We start from the raw sequence: 22,018 nt of genomic DNA, 5'->3' as shown, positions 1-22,018 counted from the left end.
TGGATTATCTCATTAGCAAAGCAAAAAGCACAAATGGATGTCAGTCATTTTTAGGGGAAACATGCCAAAGCCTTCTCAGTTCCATAATATGAATTTACTGTACCGTATCTACAGAGAATACCTTCTACTTCCATGTGGGATTAATATACACAGAGTGAAACATGCCATTGACTAGGGACATAAATGTCATCAGAATTCTTAAATACATTTATTTCCTGCTTTCTGGAAATGGTCGCTACCTGTATAATGTACTATACTCACTTACTAATATCCCTCCTGGCTTAGCTCTACTGAATCTGTATAAACTATCATAATACTTAGGTTAATACATTTACAGTTGCTACCTTACCATATTTCTTTACTGATATTTTGTTACCTTTTGGATTACATTGGAGATGCATACATAGTTACTTTTAAATAAGTCACTTTTTGCTAATGTTATTTAATACCACTCACATGGAATAATGGGGCAGTGGCAGACGTGATGGTGCTGGGTTCTAATATAAGTGTTTCTAATGAATTTTGCCTGTTTGTTTGATTGTAGAGTTTCCCTTGTAGATACCTTTTTTTTTGTATTTTTACTAATAGAGAAAGCATCTGCTGACACTTCTCTACTCAGTCCTATGGTTCCTGTCTTGTTAAGAGAGAAGTGAGCAGAGAAGTATCAGGAGGTGCTTCTTGCATCACTAATAGGCAGATATATTAAAGTGTGAGTTTAGGGCTTAATGCATAAAAATTACCCCACGTTCTATCCATACCTATGGGATTTTTAGAAACATATCTATGAAAGGGTGAGTTCTAACTTTCACCCATTGATAAATACACTTCTAAAAATCCCATAGGAATGAATAAAACATGCGTGAATTTTCAAGTATTAAACAGCATGGGGTGCTCCTGATATACATTTATAATATTACCACTGTAGTAGCTGCTAATACAGGTATAGGGCCTGTTATGCAGAATGCCTGTGACCTAGGGTTTTCCAGATAAAGGATCTTTCTGTTATTTGGATCTGTCTGCTAAGAAATCATTAATACATTAATTAAACCCAGTAGATTGCTTTGCCTCTAATAAAGCTTAATTATATCTTAGCTTGGGTCAAGTGCAAGGTACTGTTTTATTATAACAGAGAAAAAGGAAATAATTTTAAAAATATTAATTATTTGGTTAAAACTTAGTCTATGGGAGATGGCCTTCCTGTAATACAGAGCTTTCTGGATAATGTGTCCCATACCTGTTTCATGAAATTTAAAAAAAAGCAGAGCAGTCTGAGCAATTGTACTTTGTTATATTGGTGGGTATTTGTCCCCTTTAAAACAAAAACACACGCTATCCTATATCAGCTGGAGTCGTGAGGGACAGATGCAGCACTCCATGGGACATTTGTACTGCTCAGTCCTACTGTGGACTTTATCATCATTTAAATAAAACTTCCCCCCTTCCCCCAAGCAGGTTTTATATTAGGTTTATGCTTCACAAATGTCTAAAGCTGGGCAGCTGAGAAGTAACTTACTCTCGATCATACAAATGGGTGGCATTAAACTGGAAAAAAATGTAAATGTGTTTATTTGGGTTTCTGCTAAATGGCTCTTCCCATAGAAATATGCAAGATTATGAATGTCTGAAGGAAATTCGATGCGCAAGTACAGATAATGCCAAAAACGTCAAATTTCAAAGCACTTTGTGTGCCTCAAAGAACAGATAACAGGTTCGTCAGGTTTAATTGCTTAACTTGACTTTGATTCAAGACAGATGGAGCACATTTTGACAGTCAGCCCACTCTTAAAGCATGCTAAAATGTGATTTCCACTGAAAAGGAAGATTCCAATGGAGAATGAATAAAAATAAATATGGCCATTTTCTTGATTCAACAAAACTATATTTAAAGTGACCTTGATTCCCATGAACACTATTGTGTGGCCCTTGTTTGTGGCTTCTTGGAAGCTGGCATTTACCTTAAATCTTAGCTAATGTGCTTTTCTTTTGGTTTCTCTAGGGCTAGGCCATTGCCAAAGGAATAAGTGCTCCAGGAAGGCAATGTATTCATTTCTCCACTTAGATACTTCTGGGCTGGGGGCAGAGCTGTGACAGCAATAACATCTGAAATGGGGTTATAAAAAAAGTACAGACCTGTCACCAGCCAAGGTGTATCAATATTGAGGATGAGCCTTTCTTACCATTCATTTTAAACCAGCAAACTTCTGTGCCACCCAGTTTCAGGATGATAATTACCAATCATGAGGCAACACAAAACAAAAAGAAATAACTAATTATAATCTTAATAGGGTTCTGAGGTGCACCCAGGATAGAGACCAGAAGTACCAGAAGATGTCATGTTTTCATGGGAGTGTTCCAAAGAAGGGAGCTTGTTGTAAAGTGGATAGTATGGAGGTGGAATATGGTAGTGGCTTTTGGTAGCATGGCCATAATATCCTAATTTTCACAACACACGCCACATGTGCTTACTCAGTGGGACATAATATTTAACAATCTGTGCCTCCCACTATTGGACAACACCACAGAGAGCAGAGCCATTTAAATCTCAATGCCCTATAAGTAGACCTGCAAACCCTCCTGGAGTTTTCAACAGTCTGTCAATTCAAGCAAGGCATGTAGTGGGGAAGCATCTGAGGTGCTGTAATCCAAATCTCCCCAGTAGTTCTTTCTGTCTTTAATAGGCAGACACCTTTGTTGGTGGGCAGGTGCAACTGTGATGGTCCGTACAGGAAGGGTGGTGCTAGAACCACACATAGTGGTGACAGGCAGATCTCTGTTCATAAATGATCCAGCAATTCTATGGGAAGTGTGACAGGCAAAGAAGGGGGTGGTTTAGCACTGCTATGCTGAACTGGTTGATGCCCTGTATAAGAGACTATTATCATAATTATAAGAGAGCAGTGGCCCCCTTTAGGTTTTTAGAGCAGACAGAATGTGATCCAACGGGATTGCAGGATGATCAGTCCAAACAGACCCCAAGGTGCTGACTGACCGGAAATAAGGATGAGATCAGTCTCATTACAAAGCCAGATTTATGCATATATGTGGTCTCATCTGTTTACTGAGCAGCACAACAACTGGTGTTTCTCAAGTGGGACAGAAACACAGAGAAATAATGCATTCCCATTACTGTGCTACTGGCGAAATACACTGCACACGAGAATGGAAAAAGAATATCTTTACAGTGCACATTGCTTAAGTGCAGAATTACATAACTGATACAACACTTTAAATGCTTAATGTTATATAGAACTGTTACTTGGGAATACACATGACTGCATTCCAGTGGCGACTCCTGAAGGAATAAAGCCAATTATTTTGCTTAATGCCTCACTGGTTACTGCTTCAAAAGCACTTTTTTCCAGAATTGTACAACTCAATAAGTGTAAAAACTGACCATGAAAACACACTATTAATAGAAGAAGCAGAAAAAAATGAAGTTAAAAGGTATAAAAAGAGCTAAAAGTAAATCTTTCTGCAGTGTTTGGTACTCTGTACAGGCTACACCGCAGCTCTCGGTTCCCCTAGGAAGAACAATACATGATATATACATAAACATGTTACATCTAAGTCTTCTTAATTCTATAACACAACAGAAATACATCATTAGCAGCAGTGCACTTACCAATTATGACAGTATTGTCGTCAGCGATGAGCAATTTGCTGTGCACATATATCAGCTCTGTGACCAGATTGCCTTCCAGTTCCGCATGCGTTCTCAAACCGCAGAACGAGATGTAGTTAATCCACTGGTTTCCAACTATAAATAGAAGTTAGTGAAAACATTATTCATTAGACTGGCTATCCTGTAGAAAGCAAATAGGCGTGGAGCTCACAGGAAGGAGAAGTGTGCCCACTGCTGGCAGTTAGGATATGGCATGGCAGTGGGTAATTTTTTAGAGTGACTTAAGGTACATTAATAAATTAGAATCACTATGCAGACTGATGCATATACCTCAAAGGTGCACAGTTTTTGGAGTGCAAATATTCAGTGCATGCAGACACAACGCACAAAGAGAACACTTATGCCTGGTCAATGTCAGCTATAAAAAACATGTTCATTATCTATTTCATTGGCACACAGCATTGCTAAACCATGTTCAAAGGCAGCAAAAATTAATCAGTGCAGAAATAACCTAACATTAACCACAGATGGGCAGATTTTTGAAATATTTGTACATATATACATACAGTGGATATCAAAATTCTACACACCCCTGGTAAAATGTCAGGTTCCTGTGCTGTACAAAAATGAGACAAAGATAAATCATTTCAGAACTTTTTCCACCTTTAATGTGACCTACAAACTGTACCACTCAATTGAAAAACAAACTGAATCTTTTAGGTGGAGGGAAGAAAACCAAAAAAACTAAAATAATGTGGTTGCATAAGTGTGCACACCCTCTTCTAACTGGGGGTGTAGCTGTTTCAGAATTAAGCAATCACATCAAAATCATGTTAAATAGGAGTCAGCATACACCTGCCATCATTTAAAGTGCCTCTGATTAACCCCAAATAAAGTTCAGCTGCTCTAGTTGGTCTTTCCTGAAATTTATTTAGTCGCATCCCACAGCAAAAGCCATGGTCCCCAGAGAGCTTCCAAAGCATCAGAGGGATCTCATTGTTAAAAGATATCAGTCAGGAGAAGGGTACAAAAGAATTTCCAAGGCATTGGATATACCATGGAACACAGTGAAGACAGTCATCATCAAGTGGAGAAAATATGGCACAACAGTGACATTACCAAGAACTGGACATCCCTCCAAAATTGATGAAAAGACAAGAAGAAAACTGGTCAGGGAGGCTACCAAGAAGCCTACAGCAACATTAAAGGAGCTGCAGGAATATCTGGCAAGTACTGGCTGTGTTGTAGATGTGATAACAATCTCCCGTATTCTTCATATGTCTGGGCTATGGGGTAGAGTGGCAAGACGAAAGCCTTTTCTTACAAAGAAAAACATCCAAGCCAGGCTACATTTTGCAAAAACACATCTGAAGTCTCCCAAAAGCATGTGGGAAAAGGTGTTACGGTCTGATGAAACCAAGGTTGAACTTTTTGGCCATAATTCCAAAAAACATGTTTGGCGCAAAAACAATACTGCACATCACCAAAAGAACACCATACCCACAGTGAAGCATTGGGTGGCAGCATCAGGCTTTGTGGCTGTTTTTCTTCAGCTGGAACTTTGGCCTTAGTTAAGATAGAGGGAATTATGAACAGTTCCAAATAGCAGAGGAGGAACATGAGGAGGAACTTCATCTTTCAGCATGACAACGACCCAAAGCATACATCCAAATCAACAAAGGAATGGCTTCACCGGAACAAGATTAAAGATTTGGAATGGCCCAGCCAGAGCCCAGACCTGAATCCAATTGAAAATCTGTGGGTTGAAGAGGGCTGTGCACAGGAGATGCCCTTGCAATCTGACAGATTTGGAGTGTTTCTGCAAAGAAGAGTGGGCAAATCTTGCAAAGCCAAAATGTGCCATGCTGATAGACTCATACCCAAAAAGACTGTAATAAAATCAAATAATGTAATAAAATCAAAAGGTGCTTCAACAAAGTATTAGTTTAAGGGTGTGCACACTTATGCAACCACATTATTTTAGTTTTTTTGGTTTTCTTCCCTCCACCTAAAAGATTTCAGTTTGTTTTTCAATTGAGTGGTACAGTTTATAGGTCACATTAAAGGTTGAAAAAGTTCTGAAATGATTTATCTTTGTCTCATTTTTGTACAGCACAGGAACCTGACATTTTACCAGGGGTGTGTAGACTTTTTATATCCACTGTAAATACATGGATAGTGAAACTGCTCTAAAGCAGCTGGACTACCCCTGCCAGGAAGAAGGAATGGGGGAGAAAAAACATGATTAAAAAATTTGACCCCCTACATCCAAGTAGCAAATACCCTATATAAAAGAGTATTAAATATAGCAACCAACCTGCTGCTCTTTATAAAAGTAACTTCTAAAAGAAATAAATTAGCAATTTAATTGCTTTGTCTCTGCAACGACCAATAAATTAATAACACAAATCACTCACTTTCTGCTTTCAGTTGTCCAATGATGGAATTATCCCCTCTGCAAATGGTCCTACAAATATTTAATTACAAGAAAAGGCAATCAGAATAGAAGTGGAGAGAAAGGTGGACCACAGCAGTAAAAAAAAAAATATTACAACAGTCATGAAAGTGTGACAAATTACAGGGAAAAAAATCCACCACTGCATGCCTGAGCCTAGAAATCTTGCTTGGTAGGCATAATGAGCACATATTTGCCCTCATCTAGTTTACAAAAAATAATCCATAAAGAACTAATACTCAAAGGCAAGCATAATACTAATGCTTGTAGGAATATCCCCTGCATATGCATTTGCTCTGAATGCTAGCCTTATTGTTTTCACTGTGGTGACTTGATCTGCAATGTATGTATAAGTATGTAATATAAGGTACAGCTCCAGGATCCCTCCCTACAAGGGCTCACCACTATAACAGAAAATCTCCCCATACCAATGAAGAAAAATACAGTAATAACCAGATGGTGGTGCTAAGCACATGCACACAAACATTAAAGCAAATAAATGCAGCCACCAGGGGGAGAAGAGGAGGCTGTATACAGCAAGTAAAGAGCAAGAAAAAATACGCATAGCACTCCAGAAATAAAGATAATAGAAGTCAACTGCCTTGCACTCAGAATGGGACAAGTGGGGCTTGCGTTGCTAGTCTAGAGATTGCAATTGTGTTTTCTGCACTAAAAGAGAATTGTCTTTTTAACTTTTAACCACGGGCATCTATTTGCCACCCTGGTAAAGTGCCTTCTGAGGCACCTACTAACAAAGAAACTAAAAAAAAAAAAAGAATGGGTCATGGACATATGTCGATAATATGTTAGTGACAATAAATCTCCCTGATTTGAAAAATGAAACCTTGTTACCACATGAGATTCCTCTCAAGGCCAAGTAAGAGTAAGATAAATCTAGCTGAGCACACTCCAGTATACCGGTGCTAGAAGCTTAGATAAGACATACATCCCCAAGAATCTGTATAAACAGAAAAGGACTGCATACAGGCTCAGCTGTAGTGTGTGGTGTGTTTGTTGATGAATACATATTAAGCTCATGCATATATGAGCCATGCCCAGAATTAGGGGTAGACAGCAGAAAGACCTACCTAGGTGGAACCATTTTGGGGAGATATGTTGAAAATGCAGACATTTTTATCGCGGCTTAATGTGTCCTGATTATAAAATCTATAAAAGCTCCTTGTGGGTCCCCTTTCTGTGTTGGTTTGTGTCTACCACAAAGTCAGTTCAACATCAGGCAGGGCAGATTGAGACTCTTGCCTTTGGTGCCATAGCTCCTTAGCCTTACTCAGATAATGTGTATATCAAGTATATCGTGTGTGATTTGGGACAACCACCAAAAACGCCTGACGAAGGGGTACGCCCCCAAAACGTTGCTACCTTGAATAAACACGCGGGGCTAAGCCCCGCTTGCATCACACTTGTTGTGCCAGTCAAATTTTCTTGCTGGACTGTGCTGGGAGTGTGAACTCTCTGGGCTGTGCACCATGTATTAAGTATTGGAGGAGGTAAGGGCGTGCTGGTGGAACTCTTTTTTGTTGTACAACCACCAAAAGGCCATTTGCCAGGACATTCATACAATCCCTACATAAACTACTACCAAATTACTTTATGATTCATTACCCTGTAACAATAATAAAAGTTATGTTAAGCCATTGCCTGACATTGACAATGCAGGAGGCAGGATATATCATTATTCTTCCCAAGGGCCAGAACTATATATGTTCTTAAGGGTTCTCTCCTTCCCTGAAGAAGAATTTGGATTGAGCTTTTAACTTATAAAGCTCTACCCAGTAAAACAAAACAAAAAAAAGCGCTTCTTAAAAAGATGTCCGGGGAAGGTTTTGAATTCTCCTATTCCAGACAAAATAAATGACTTATGGCTGCTTTGAAGCATTCCTTGTGCTAATAGGATTTTTTCCCTGACAGAAAAAACTTTCTAATTCAGATGGAATGCAGAGTTAGCAAGAAAGAGAGAAATCCAGCGATTAAGTGCAACTTGAAGTGCTGCAGACATGTTTGGGCTAATTGTACAAAAGTTATGTCCTGGAAATAGTAGTGACACAAGGAAAATTGTATCCCTGGAATGATGTTCTTGCTTAAACATATAGTACGTGTTTCTACAAAGGTGCTACGATCAGTTGTGTGCACAAAGCTTCATTGGTTTACATTTAAAAAAACAGATTTTGTTTTCTGTTTTAAAATGAGTCCAGTATATATAAAAGCCAAATACAGAGCAGCACTTGCAATAGTAGCAGCATGCCAGAAAAAGAAGAAGAAGCAAAAGCATGACATGAGTAACGTTGGAACTTGACCCGCCCTTCTCCCAACCAACAACCCCCTTTTACCTCTTTACTTACCATCCCCAATAAACACACATACACCAATTCTTGGGATAAAAATGGCCGCAGAAAATTTATTAACAACAAGTGAAGTTTTAATTTAAAACATAACATAAATAACAAATGTGAAACAACATCTCAAACATAACACAAATGTTTGTATAACAAACAAATCAACTTTTAAATAGCCAAACACTGTAACAATCCAATAACTGCGCAGCGCAACTGGCGCTGCCAGCTGCCCTTCTGGCCCGGAACCAACTACCCAACAAAAATCACCTCCTAATCCACTTTCTTACCCCTGAGGTTCCAAGCATGCCAGCGCCACTTAACTATAAAACTCCCCTCCTAACCCAACCATTGCTTTCCCCCAACTTAATCACCCCGCCAACGACACTCCGCTACCTCCACCTCTATAGGGAGGGAGGGTGGGCGTTTTACTCTGCTGACTAAAATGGAGTGAGAAGCGGGAACAGTTACCAGCATTTTATACCCCTTACGAACTAACCAATCACCTGCAACTGGGAGTGGCTAAGTCTGTCCAACGCGTCTGTCATGCCCCTGCTTCCCTACGTTTTACTACGGGTCATTGGGCTACTTTCTTGTTGGAGTAAGCAATGGCTTTTAAATGTATATAATGTAGTGTTTTTAGTGAAGTACCACAAGGGTCAGTCTTTGGTCATTTGCTTTTTAACTTGTTTATTAATGACCTGGAGGTGGGCATAGGAGGTACTGTTTCTTTTTTTACTGACAATACTAAATTGTGCAAAATTATAAGTTCCGTGCAGAATGCAGAGCGATTTGACAACATTGGAAAACTGGGCAGCAATGGAATGGAATGGAAAATGAGGTTCAATGTTGATAAGTGCAAAGTTATGCACTTTGGTAGAAAAAATATAAATGCAAGTTATACACTAAATGGTAATGTGTTGGGGGGGATCCTTTTTTGAGAAGGATCTAGGGGGTTTTGTAGATAACAAGTTGTCTAATTCCAGGCAGTGTCATTCAGTGGCTGCTAAAGCAAATAAAGTGCTGTCTTGTATAAAAAAAAAAAAACGGCATTGACTCAAGATGATGAAAACATAATTTTGCCTCTTTATAGGTCCCTGGTAAGGCCTCTTGTACATATGCTTGTATTTATTATTATAATTACATACAATAATTCATTGATATGCACTTTGTACTATAATTAACTTGTATTTCAGAACTTATACTACTATTTTACATACATTGCTATGTGCTTCTTTTAGTGTAAATTTGGTAATTACCTAGCTAATCACATTGTTCATACTATTGGTTCGAATTAATGGTCTTCATTGTATGCTATGTTGTAATTGGTTAGTATGCTGCTCTGGCCAGTATAACCTTAAATACTGAGTGTCTAAAGGATACCATTCAGCCTATGATTAAGTACCCTAAATGGTACGAAACGCGTAAGGCTTCTTTATAGTATGTATGTATGTTAAAATAAAGTACTTATGATTTTACTTCAATTTTGAGCTTTAGTTATGTACTTTATGCACTTTGGTAGAAATAATATAAACGCAAACTATCTACTGAATGGTAGTGTGTTGGGGGCATCCTTAATGGAGAAGGATCTAGGGGTTTTTGTAGATCACAAGTTGTCCAATTCCAGGCAGTGTCATTCTGTGGCTACTACAGCAAATAAAGTGCTGTCTTGTATAAAAAAGGGCATTGACTCAAGGGATGAGAACATATTTTTGCCTCTTTATAGGTCCCTGGTAAGGCCTCACCTTGAGTATGCAGTGCAGTTTTGGGCTCCAGTCCTTAAGAAGGATATTAATGAGATGGAGAGAGTGCAGAGACTGCAACTAAACTGGTAAAGGGGATGGAAGATTTAAACTATGAGGTTAGACTGTCAAGGTTGGGGCAAAAGTGCTTGCAAGGGGACATGATTACTCTGTAAAAGTACATTAGAGGCCACTCTGTACAAGTACATCAGCGCACCAGAGGCCACCCATTTAGATTAGAGGAACAGAACTTTCACTTGAAGCAGCAGTGGTTTTTGATGGTGAGGGCAGTGAGGCCGTGAGAAGCCCTTCCTAGTGATGTTATAATGGCAGATTCTGTTAATGCCTATAAGAGGGACTCGGATGAGTTCTTGAACAAGCATAGTATCCAAGGCTATTGTGATACTAAAATCTACAGTTAGTATTGATGTTGGTATATATGGTTTATGTATGTGAGTGTATAGATAGGTTAGTATAGGTTTCAACCCTATGTAACTATAAGTTCCTCTGTGGGTGTGTGCAATTTGTTTTTACATCATAGGTCATCCATGGTTATCGTCAGATAGGCAATACATGTACAGATATTATCATTATCACACAAATTGTCTCAAAGTACGAAAAAGTAGTGGAAATAACTTTAAAAAATCGCCGAAAATATGCACAGTTCTAAAAGTTAGAAAAAAATAAAAAAATTTTCAATTTGTACTCATTCGGACTTTAATGAATGGGCCCCGTAGTATAGCAATATTTATGGTTAATTTGGCAACCTGAGGCCAGGCTTGAAAATGGGTCTGCTTTAAGCCTAAACATGTCAGTATCACCAGTTTTGTAAAGGCACATGTGAGCAGAAGCAGGATGTGTAACTGGAAGCAAAATAAAACAAAAAAACAAACAAAAACAAATGAACCAGTTCTATTATTAATATATATTTGCAAAGCCCACCTGTAGTTGAAGTGCATAACAGCCTGCAAGGCACTACCGCCTCCGGTGGAAATATCTCCTTCAAATCCAGGAAGCAATGGAGTAATAACATAGACGCGGTACCTTTTGTTTTCCCTGCAACAAGGACAAAGAGGTTCAGAATCTTAATAAATAATCATTTAATGCCATTCATTGATCTATTCTCTCCAAGTTATAACTTGAGCTGAGTAAACCATGTACAACATAACTGCCACAATTGAATCTCCAAACCACAGTATTACCTTCTAACTGGTTAGATAACAAAAAAGCTGGATTTCACCCAATATATACAGGCTATGTTCCTCATGTGAAAGGAAAGAGTTCAAATACTTAATGAACTAAAGAATATCAATAATTATGGCAAATATATTATCCAGTGACTTCTCTGCCGTGTTTAGGCCTGATTTAGTTCATTCAAGGGGTATTTTTTTTTCTGAAGGCTGGTGCTGTATGTTATAGGGCTCATCAGATTAAAGCAAGATTTTGGCTGTTCCTGGGACATGTTTACCATACTTATTTCATATTGCTAAAGTGTTATGCCTGCAGCACATCCATTTTGAACTGTTCAGTCCCTGTTCACAGCAGGGATATTATTGCAAATTGCACTGTCAGCCTTAGAACTTGCTAAAATAAAAAATAAGCTTTTCCAGGAAATGACAAACCCAGCATTTTAATCTGCTGAAATACTTTTATATATGCCGTGCATGCCACCCAGTGTGATACTTCCCCTTGAGTTGTATCCCCTTGAGTTGTATCCCTTTAGTTGCAGTGCTGCTGCCATGCTCCATGCAAAGGTAAGCCATTACAGCCATGACAGCTTGCTAAAATGTAAACCTCACAGCCACAAAAGTGGCAGTCATGAGTTAAACAACAAAAATAACATGCCTACAATGAAATGGGAATGAGTTAGCATAAATTACCTGTGAGCTTTAAGTATCCTCTGAGCAATGGTATCCCCTATCTTGTTAAAAACAAGCTTGTTGTCAGCACAACTGATAAAAAATTGATTCTGAAATCAAATAAAAGGAAAAACAAATGTAAATAGAAGTAACTTCTAGAGAATATTGGCAAATCCTAGGCCAGACATTTTCTTTTCTTAGCATAGGCACTGCTCAAATCATCTTATTGTTAAGCTAGCCATTTATACAGAAGTTGCCAAAGAGCAGATCTTTGTCTGTTTTGGCCACCAGCTGGAGGGCCAAATCAGGCCGATCTGATAATTTGTCCCCTGGCCAACAATCCTGTTACGGAAGGGGCCTATGTATCCCCCATGGTTCTCACCTGACATAGATATGCCAAACCATATATTGGTCAAGCAGGCTGTAGTTTGCATGAATACGCTCGAGCTGCCAGGTCAGCAACGTCAGCCCACGTATGGCCAGTTTTACAGGTTCCCCTAATTACTGTAAGGTTCTAGCCACTAATAAATGCATCTGTTTTGCTAGATTAAATAGTGCTCTATAAACTATTTTTGTGCCTATATAACCCCCACTTTTATATAACAAACTAATAAATGTTCAAATCATCCACTGGACCTATACTGCCTCTCTCCATATTCCTACAGCACTACATGCATGCTTGTGCCTTTGTAGACATGATTGTGTGTATATGACAATGTACCTTAACACAGGGCTATGCATATCCTCTGCATACAGTACCTCAATGTAAATGTAGTGTTTGCTGTTTTCTATCACATGTACATATGCATTGTGAATAGATTCTTCATGGTACTTAATACCAGCCGACCAATCCGCTGCAGAGCGCAACACCTGGTGGGAAGGAAATCGGCTGTGTGAGTTATATAAATATATACATTCATTCCAGAGTTACTTTCATAACAGCCCTGTAACCATGGCCATTAATAATTAGAGACTATTAGTGAGTTGTATAAAAGAGAGGCCGTAATTTCGATTTTTTTTAAAACGTTTGTACCAATTAATCACATATTTAATAAAATAAACCAATACTTTTTAAACCAGGATAAGGCTGTCTTTAAAGGAGACATATTGGATAAATGGATAAATAAATAAACTAATTTTGTAGGCAATTATGAATAATATATTGTGCTGGTTTCACTTTGGACTAAAATTGAATACTGTCTGTAAAAATAGCCCCTTTATTGGAGCTCCCTATAAATCCTCTTAGGTCTCTGTCAGTGTTTCAAATGAAGGGTGGGCGTGTCCTGACGGTCTCTGCCAAAAGCACAGTACGAGGAGGATAGCCAATCATAGCCCTGCAGTCACAAAAGCAAAGACAAGCTTCAGTTTCCTATTAGGTCAGCCTAGCTGCTGATTGGTTCCTATCCTACAGTGCAGTGTACTGAGAGCTGGCAGCTCTCCGTACATCCAGAGAATTCAGACAGCAGGAAGTGTAACAGATGGGAGGGACTAGTAGGGTTTTGGGGGGGATTTCTCGATAAATCAGTCCAAAACACAACTTTTTTAAGCACAGTCCTTCTATGTTTAGAGGAGTATAATTTTTACATGATATGTCTTTAAGGTCTGAAACATTTGCATGGGCTTATTTAAACATTTTTAGGTAGCAAATTAAATGGTAAAAGAAAAAACTATTTGGCACTACTATGTTCTGGATATTTTGGGAATCAATAATAAACTACAATTGCAAATACGAATTGCAACTTTATCATCTGGCTGCTGACCAACCACTTGACGCTGGATAACATGGGTAGGTATGTTCTTTGACACCTTGTGTTTTTAGGGTACAATCTGATTTTGAGAAAGTGTTCTAACCTTTCATATATTTCTCCTGTTCTTTACATAAATGCTGTACTTTACTTATATTTTACTTATATAAGTTTTATTTTTATCCTTTGTACACACACTGGAAGAACCTACGAACTCTTTGCTCTTGCACGCACACAAATTTTAAGACCAGCCCACATAACAAATTGTGGTGCGCACAAAGAATTGTGTGTCATAACACATCATTTTGCAAGGCACACACCATTTTTTTTTTTTAAAAAAGTGCACACATGGTTTTAAAAAGCATTCACAAAAGAAATTTCTTGCGCACACAGCCAAGAAGACATTAGAGGGAAGGTCGACTGCAAGGCAGTGACAGTTGCACATTGATATTTCAGGTCATTCCTTTTTTCTACTCTTCCAAATGCAAACATTATCATTTTAAAGGAGAAGGAAAGGTAAAAATTAGTAAGCTTTATCAGAAAGGTCTAAGTAAATACAGCCATACGCACTCACAGAAACACTGCACTGAGTCCTCTATCAAAAGAAACACAGGATTTATTGTCTCCTTTTTTGTAAACATGTTCTTTGGGTATCTGACTTCCTCCCTGAGAAAAATCCTTCATAAGAAGTCTGAGTCCAGACCAGTCCAGAGTCTGCCCAGTTCTCATCTCTCTTCCCTCTCCTGTATGTATGTATATCTTTATTTATAAAGCGCTACTTTTGTACGCAGCACTGTCCTGCTCCCCCCCCTCAAGAATGCTAAGAACTCCCTTCCCCCTCCCTTAGGAATGTGTAATCTGAGCTATAAGGGATAGAGCTATAGAACAGGAAACTATGAAGACCAAGCTAAAACAGCAGCTGCTGTCTTAAACAAACAGAAAAAGCTTCTAGGGCTCTTTACTCGGGTATGGTAAAGCTTTCTGCAGAATAAATATAGTGTTCTAGGTGGCTCTAATGTGGCAAATCTATTGGCAGTAAAATACCAAAATGACTTTCCTTCTCCTTGCACATGTAAACACTATATTCTGCCCATAAAAGACAACAAAAGCCACTAGTTAGTCTGAAAAGGGTTTTGCACAGTTTCACAGCAATTGCTGGAAGGTGGCACCTTGCGCTTCTTCAGATGCTGGAGATTGTGAGTGCAGTTGAAACTGATTGAGATCAGGCTTTATCGGGCATGCTCAATAATGCAGACTGAACAGAAAAGTCATTGGATAAAGCCTGGGGGTTCATTTCAACATGAGCTCAATGAATAGGGCTTGTGCTGAACATGCTTTATTTAATTGTTTTAATTAAATAAATATTGGCTTTGTTATTTCTGGCACTAAAGCAAAGAACCAAATTCACTTTAGCACTTCCTTTTACTTCCTGGTTCTGCCAGTCAACTGAGAGGCCCTCTGATAAAGAGCTGCTTAAAGGCTGTAGTGTTGGGAAGGGAGGGGTTTGTTTGTTCAGATAAGGGGCTTTGAACAAATTGGGAGAGGGGGGAAGATATTCAGTGAAAAATTAGTGCACTATAATGGCAAAAAAATGTTTTTTTTTTAATAAAAGAATAGGCAGAATGCCTCTATTGGTATTAAAGAGGCCATATATTTGAAAACAGAAAAACCGAGTTATTGTCTGCCACGTACAATGCTGTTTTGGCACCTTTCCCTGGAAGGTTTAATAACACCTCAAAGCTCCAATCATGCTAATACCATCAACACCTCACCTTCATGAGATCCCTGACCCCGTGCTGGTTATGATAAACAGATTATGCCGATTGGAGCATTTCAGGGTATTTATTCCAGGACGATCTCTGTACAAGTCATGCTAAACTGAGAAAGCCAGTTGGGTGACTAGCGAAACGTCTTCAAGAAAAACACAGCAAGTCGAGTTGATTTGACTACAGATATGACATTTCTAGCCTTATTCATTTTTGGGATTTAGTTCTTCTTTACACATTGTTTGTTTCTGTGACAACAGTAAGGGACAGGTTTATCAAAATATGAGATTAGAGTTTACCACAGAAAAACTCACCAATTTTGTATTCCTTCCTATGGGATTTTTAAAAGCATATTTAGCAAATGGTGAAAGCTCACATTCACCCATTGATAAATAAAATTCTAAAAATCCCATAGGAATGAATAGAAAGTGGGTACAGGCAGGAACAGCCATATGCATTTAGGCCAATGACTAAAGGGGCCACTTACTAACGGTCGGATTTTTTTCCTGATTCAGATTTTTTTAGTGCACAGAAAAAAAAAAGTTGCAGATTTGTCGAGATTTACTGTGTGATAAACGGCTAAAAATTCAAATCCGGCAAATCGCCAGCCAAAACTTGAGATCACATAGAGTCAATGGCAGATGTCCCTTCACCTCCCTGGAGGATTCTTCTTTGCTTCAAAATGTTAAACTACCACTGTGGGGCAATTACTTCTGAGCCCCAGCTTATTGCTCACCATAATTTTCTTGGCTTTACTTTTTAATAAATAACAGACTCCAGTAAGGAAAACATTCAAGGCAGGAGAAAAGCAGACGTGAAACACAACTAACGTATAAATAGCTATGCTAAGTGTATTAAGTTCAAAACAGGGGCTACATCTCCATATTTAGTTACAGTAATTTCAGCCTGCAACTCAGCAAGACATTCTTATCACAGTGCCCGACAGAATAAATTGTGACAGAATAATTCTGGCCCAGCATTTTCAGTCCTTAGTGGTCTACACTGCACTCTGAACAGATTCAGCTTTAAAGCACAAAGTCACACACAGTGGTACCCTTCAACCCACCAGTATTACTGCCCATTAAAAGGGACAGTATACACCTCAATACACCTTTATGAGCACAATAAACAGGACTGTTTTGAATTTCCCCTCCACCTATAAACAGGATAATTTTGTCAAAGGGAAATCATGAGCTCTGTATAATCAAATCCTCCCTTCTCTATGCTGCATCTCAGAGAAGCTTATAGAAAGGGTTTATCTGTGGACTGGTTATTTTAATCATCTTTTTTGTAAACACAGGCTTATATAAACAAAGCTGCTTTGCAGCCATTGGGGTAGCTATTGAAGCTGAAATAGGGCTAAATGACCTGAATAAGCTCTGTAAAACACCACTGTATTCTACAGAGCTTATCTGTTATCTGCTGTGTAACCTATGCCCCTCCTTTTTTCAGCTTGAATGGCTGGCCCTGTAGCTACACAACAACGTATTTATATAAACTATAAGGGCATGGTCACATGGAGCATTTGCTCTGCTACTCTCTGCCTGTGGTTTTAATCAGGTGGAGAGAAGTGGATCAGCTATAATCAGCATCTACCTGTAACTGCACTGACGACCACAGCTTCTGCCTGCATGCAGCCACACGGAGCAGAAGCGGAGTTTGGCCTGAAAGTGCCTGCTTTTGCATTTTTGGGGCGATCTTTGCTTCCGTTCTGCTCCATGCAGCTACAGGCAGGCAGAAGCTGTGATTGTCAGTGCAGCTACAGGAAGATTCTAATTAAGAGTGGATACATTTCTCCCTGCCTTTCTGAACAAAACACACAACCTTTACCCATGCAGGGCAGCAGCATGTTATACTGTAATTATTTAATAAACCACTTATTTTTTAGTGTTACTGTTCCTTTTTACTTCCCTAATCTGATCCTCCTTAATGCCTGTCAGTCAGATAAAATGCACATACCTGATCTCATATATATTCTGGCATATTTGACTGCTACAATCTACAATCTAGCAGGCCACTACCAGGCTCTCTCACATATTTATCATGGAGTTATACAAAACCAAGTATAAATGAATACAAATCATTTCAAAGCTGACAGCCCAACATGATATATATGATATATATATATATATATATATATATATATATATATATATATATATATAATTAAGGGCTCATTTTCCAAAGGCACATTTTCCTTTTCCTGGATGAGCTAATCTTTTCTGGCACAGTTTAGAAGAAAACACATATGGGTGTAGACAGTAACACCAGTGCAATCACAGAATTCCTGTCTGTGCTGGAAATCAGAGAGGTGTTTCATGATACTGTGTAATATGAATTAACTTCTTAATCACTTAACTATTATTAGGTAACAAAAGCCTGGGAAAAACTGTAAGAAATCTTGCAATAATGGTAGTACTGGCTACTTGCTTTCCATTGTTATACAAATACAAGTCAAACAAGAAACTCGAGAAATATATGGCACCCCTTTTTTTGTTCCTAGTAATCTAATTAAAGTGAAAGCAGAGACATACATTATTCTTTTGATGTCATTGTTAAAGTTTATTCATTAAAGGTGGCCATACATGGGCTGATTTTAGCTGCTAATTCAGGTCCTTTACACCAATTCAGCAGCTTATCTGCCCATGTATGGGCACCCACAAGGGGCCTACCCGATCAACATCTGGCCTAAAATTGACCAGATCTCGATCAGGCAGGTTTGATTTTACATCAGATTGGGGACTGCATTGGCATGTTGATGTGGTCCCAGATCAGACAGCGGCTATGCCCACCATTGTAATTCGATCATTTGGCCCTAGGGCCAAACAACTGTTGTCGCCCACCTTTAGGGCAGGGGTACATGGGGAGATTAGTCGCCCTGTGACAAATCTTAGTTGTCACGGGTGACTAATCTCCCTGCAATGCCATCCCACCAGCTAGAATTTCAATCGCCGGTGGGATGGCATACGTGTGGTTGTGATGTCTCTCAAGACAACGGGCAATGGCGGGACATCGCAGCGACGTGTATGCCATCCCCCGGCAATTTCCATTCTAGCCGGTAGGATGGCATTGCAGGGAGATTAGTCAGCCATGACAACGAAGACACACTAAGCTACTAGTAACAGCTACTTTTTCATGGCTACTAAGCTCCAGAAAATAGACAGTACTGAGAATTGCCTCTGCTAAAATACACGTAGAGACAGTTATCAGTAAATGATCAGCCACGACAAGTTGCTGCTACTAGTTTTCATCCTAAAACATACAGAGCTACTTAGTAGCAGCTACTTGTCAAGGCTACAAAATGCCAGAAAATACCCTGCCATAGACAATACTGAGAAAAGCCTCTGCTAAAACACACGTAGAGACAATCATCAGTAAATTATCTGCACTGTCTATTTTTGTAGCCATGACAAGTAGCTGCTACAAGTAGCTATATGTGTCAGCCCTCAGTGGCTCATGGCCCACTGTGAGATTAGTCGCCTGCAGTTAACCTCCTCTGATGAAGCGCCACATGGTGCGAAACGCGTTAGGAGATTAGGATGCACCTGGTCATGTTTTGGTATAGTATGCTTTTGTTAGGAGTTCTGTTTATGTTCATATTTATTTGAGCCAATAAATGTTGTTGTTTTTATTCCACTGAAAACTTTTGCAATTTATTCTTATATTTGGTTCAGGACTTATCAGTGGGATATTACTGATAGATCCCCTTTCTGAAACCTATTTATTATTTATTGACTATTACAGTCGACTAATTTCCCCAAAATGGCTTTCCAACAACAACGTGAATCGCTGGTGGAAAGGCATAACCGTCCATTCGGTTTCCAGGGCAACTTGAAATGAAAACTAAGCAACGTGTATGTCTTTCCACTGGTGATTAACTTTGTGGTTGGTGGAAAGGCATTTTGGGGAGATCAGTCGCCTGCAGTAGCAGAGATTTAACCACGCACGACTCATCTCCCCGTTGTACATGAGACTTAAATAAATTGCCTATATAAATTTAGGATTTTATAAAAGCACAATAATGAACTTAAAAATCATTATATGAATTTTTGTAACTGTGATTGCAAAGTATTTATTATTAATTGTGGCTGAGGAATTTTAAAATGAAGCTTGTATTTAAAATGTATTAATTAAAATGGAGACATATATAAAAATGTACGTTATCTGCATGTTTTCAATTATACAGCAATATGAGCTAGAATATCACTTATGGGCTTTGTTCTCTAAGTGGTTCTGTACCACCAGACTAGATGTGTTTTTGTAATAACTTGGATTAGCCCAGACACCCCTGAGAAATGCCTGACTCACCTGTACTTGTGCATGCACAGACCCTGGAACTTGATAGGGTAACTCCTTGGCAGTTTTGTTAGATTTTGGAAGCAAGAATGGGTAGGAAAGGGAACGATATTTTGGTTTCATGATCTATTTAAAAAAAAATAAATATATATATATATATAAAACACAACTTACAGCTCTGAAACAGCATTTAATAGGTAGAATAAGCACTTATATATTATATATATTCACTTAGGTACCTTTTAGTTTGTATCTATGTATATCTGTATATCTTTATAAAACGCTACTTAAGTACGCAGAGCTGTACAGTAGAATACATTAATATAAACAGGGGTATTAAGATAATAGATAAATACAAAGTATTACAATAAGCACAAATACATAAAAGATACAATTGCAATAAGATAAGAGTCAAAGACACAAGAGGATGGAGGTCCCAGCCCCGTAGAGCTTACAATCTAGATGGGAGGGTAACTTACAGACACAAATATAAGTGCTGTAGGTCACAGTGGGTGACATTACAATATAAGTGCTAGTCAGGTGCTGGGTGAGTGTTCCAAAACGAAGTCTTTTAGTTTGGTTTTAAAAAGACTGAGGGAGGATTCTCTCCGGAGGAAATCAGGGAGGGCATTCCAAATGTAAGGGGCAGCAAGGCAGAAAGGTTTAAGGCGGGAAATAGCAGTAGTAGGGGGGGCGCAACCAAACGATTGCTCTACGAAGAACGAAGGAGTTAGCCAGGAACGTATGGAGACACAAGGGAAGAGATGTAGTGAGGAGCAGAGGAATGGAGGGCTTTGAAGGTTAAGAGAAGGAGTTTGTAAAATATTCTTTGTTTAATAGGAAGCCACGATAGGGACTTTTGCAGGGGAAGGGCCTGAAATCTCCTGGATAAGAGGAGGAGAATTCTGGCAGCAGTGTTTAATATAGACTGTAGGGGGGAAAGATGGGTTAGGGAGGCCGGTTAGTAGCAGGTTACAGTAGTCAAGGATGAGAGCATGCATGAGCAGCCTAGCTGTTGCAGTAGAAAGAAAGGGACATTTGATACATACTTTAGCAAAGTTCCATCGCTGGATGAAATGCCTTGCAACGTCTCGTGCTGCTTTTCCATGTACAACAGAAGCAATATCATGCCATGGCATTCTAGGGGTCTGGTATCGATCAATGAAATCTAAGCAAAAATACACAATTATGGTAAGGTGCAATGGGAAATGATTACTCTTTACAAGTACAATAGAGGGGATTATAGACAGATGGGGGGGGGATCTTCTTACCCATACAAAAGATCAGCACACCAGAGGCCACCCCTTAGAAGCAGTGTAGGTGGTTCTTCACATTGAGGGTAGTGAGGTTTTGGATGGCTGGTAATGTTCTGATGGCAGATTCTACTTATGTTTTTAAGAGTGACTTGTATAATTTCCTTGAAAAAGCATAATATCCAAGGCTATTGTGACCTTAAGATCTACAGTTAATATAGATATTGGTATATTATATAAGAAGCGTCAATTTTTTTTCACTAATGGTACACAGCCTCCCTGCCAAAGTTACATCCCCTTCACTAAGACATAAGGGCAGTTTTGTAAAAAGCAAACAGACTTTACAGAACACCTCAGTGTGGATGAAGGCATTTTCTCATAATTATGCTGGATGACAAAGTAATTTTTTTTGTCACTGCCCTTAGGGTAAGAACCCATGGATCAGTTGTGTCACCCACGATAGAGCTCTCCGAAAAGGCTTTTCACCAGCAGAGATCTATCATGGGTGACATAACCGCTCCGTGGGTACTTACAATTAGGCCCCTTTGAGAAAAACACTGCTATACCATTATCATAAACTGAATGTTAAAAATGGAATTAATGCATGATAAATGCAACAAATAAAAAGTCTCTAAGAGCAATTTACCTGCAAATGGTTTGTCCAGCTGTACCCAGTCCTTAAAAACAAAGTTGCAGTAGTCCTTTCCATGCCAAAAACGTGTTTCACCTAAGAGTTCTCCCACGCCTGTCTGCAAACTGCGAATTGATCCTCTATCTGCAATCATGTACAGAATGCCTTAACATAAGGACCTATTCACTTTCATTTAGAAAATCACTTTATACAGTAAGTTATTGCCCCACAGTTGGATGCAGATTAGAACAGGGGGTGAACATTTACTAGAAATCTGCGCAAATTACTGCAACCACTG

At 38.9% G+C, this 22,018-nt stretch overlaps 1 protein-coding gene across 4 annotated transcripts in view; it reads right to left on the bottom strand.

Moving 5' to 3' along the window:
- pld1 (phospholipase D1) overlaps positions 1-22,018 on the bottom strand; it is a 96,419-nt gene that overhangs the window by 3,868 nt on the left and 70,533 nt on the right. For all 4 annotated transcript variants that reach the window (XM_031902209.1, XM_031902206.1, XM_031902208.1 and 1 more), the window contains exons 16-23: positions 21,736-21,864; positions 20,886-21,004; positions 19,849-19,962; positions 12,789-12,899; positions 12,051-12,139; positions 11,113-11,226; positions 6,040-6,089; positions 3,623-3,757 (exon numbers count right to left, since the gene is read on the bottom strand). In XM_031902209.1, the coding sequence (XP_031758069.1) occupies positions 3,623-3,757; positions 6,040-6,089; positions 11,113-11,226; positions 12,051-12,139; positions 12,789-12,899; positions 19,849-19,962; positions 20,886-21,004; positions 21,736-21,864 (861 nt within the window). The remainder of the gene's footprint in view (positions 1-3,622; positions 3,758-6,039; positions 6,090-11,112; positions 11,227-12,050; positions 12,140-12,788; positions 12,900-19,848; positions 19,963-20,885; positions 21,005-21,735; positions 21,865-22,018) is intronic.

Source organism: Xenopus tropicalis, chromosome 5, assembly GCF_000004195.4.
Source record: "Xenopus tropicalis strain Nigerian chromosome 5, UCB_Xtro_10.0, whole genome shotgun sequence".
Lineage (NCBI taxonomy): Eukaryota > Metazoa > Chordata > Amphibia > Anura > Pipidae > Xenopus > Xenopus tropicalis.
Note: the sequence above shows the minus strand (reverse complement) of the source record. Positions and strands in the feature narration are given on the sequence as shown.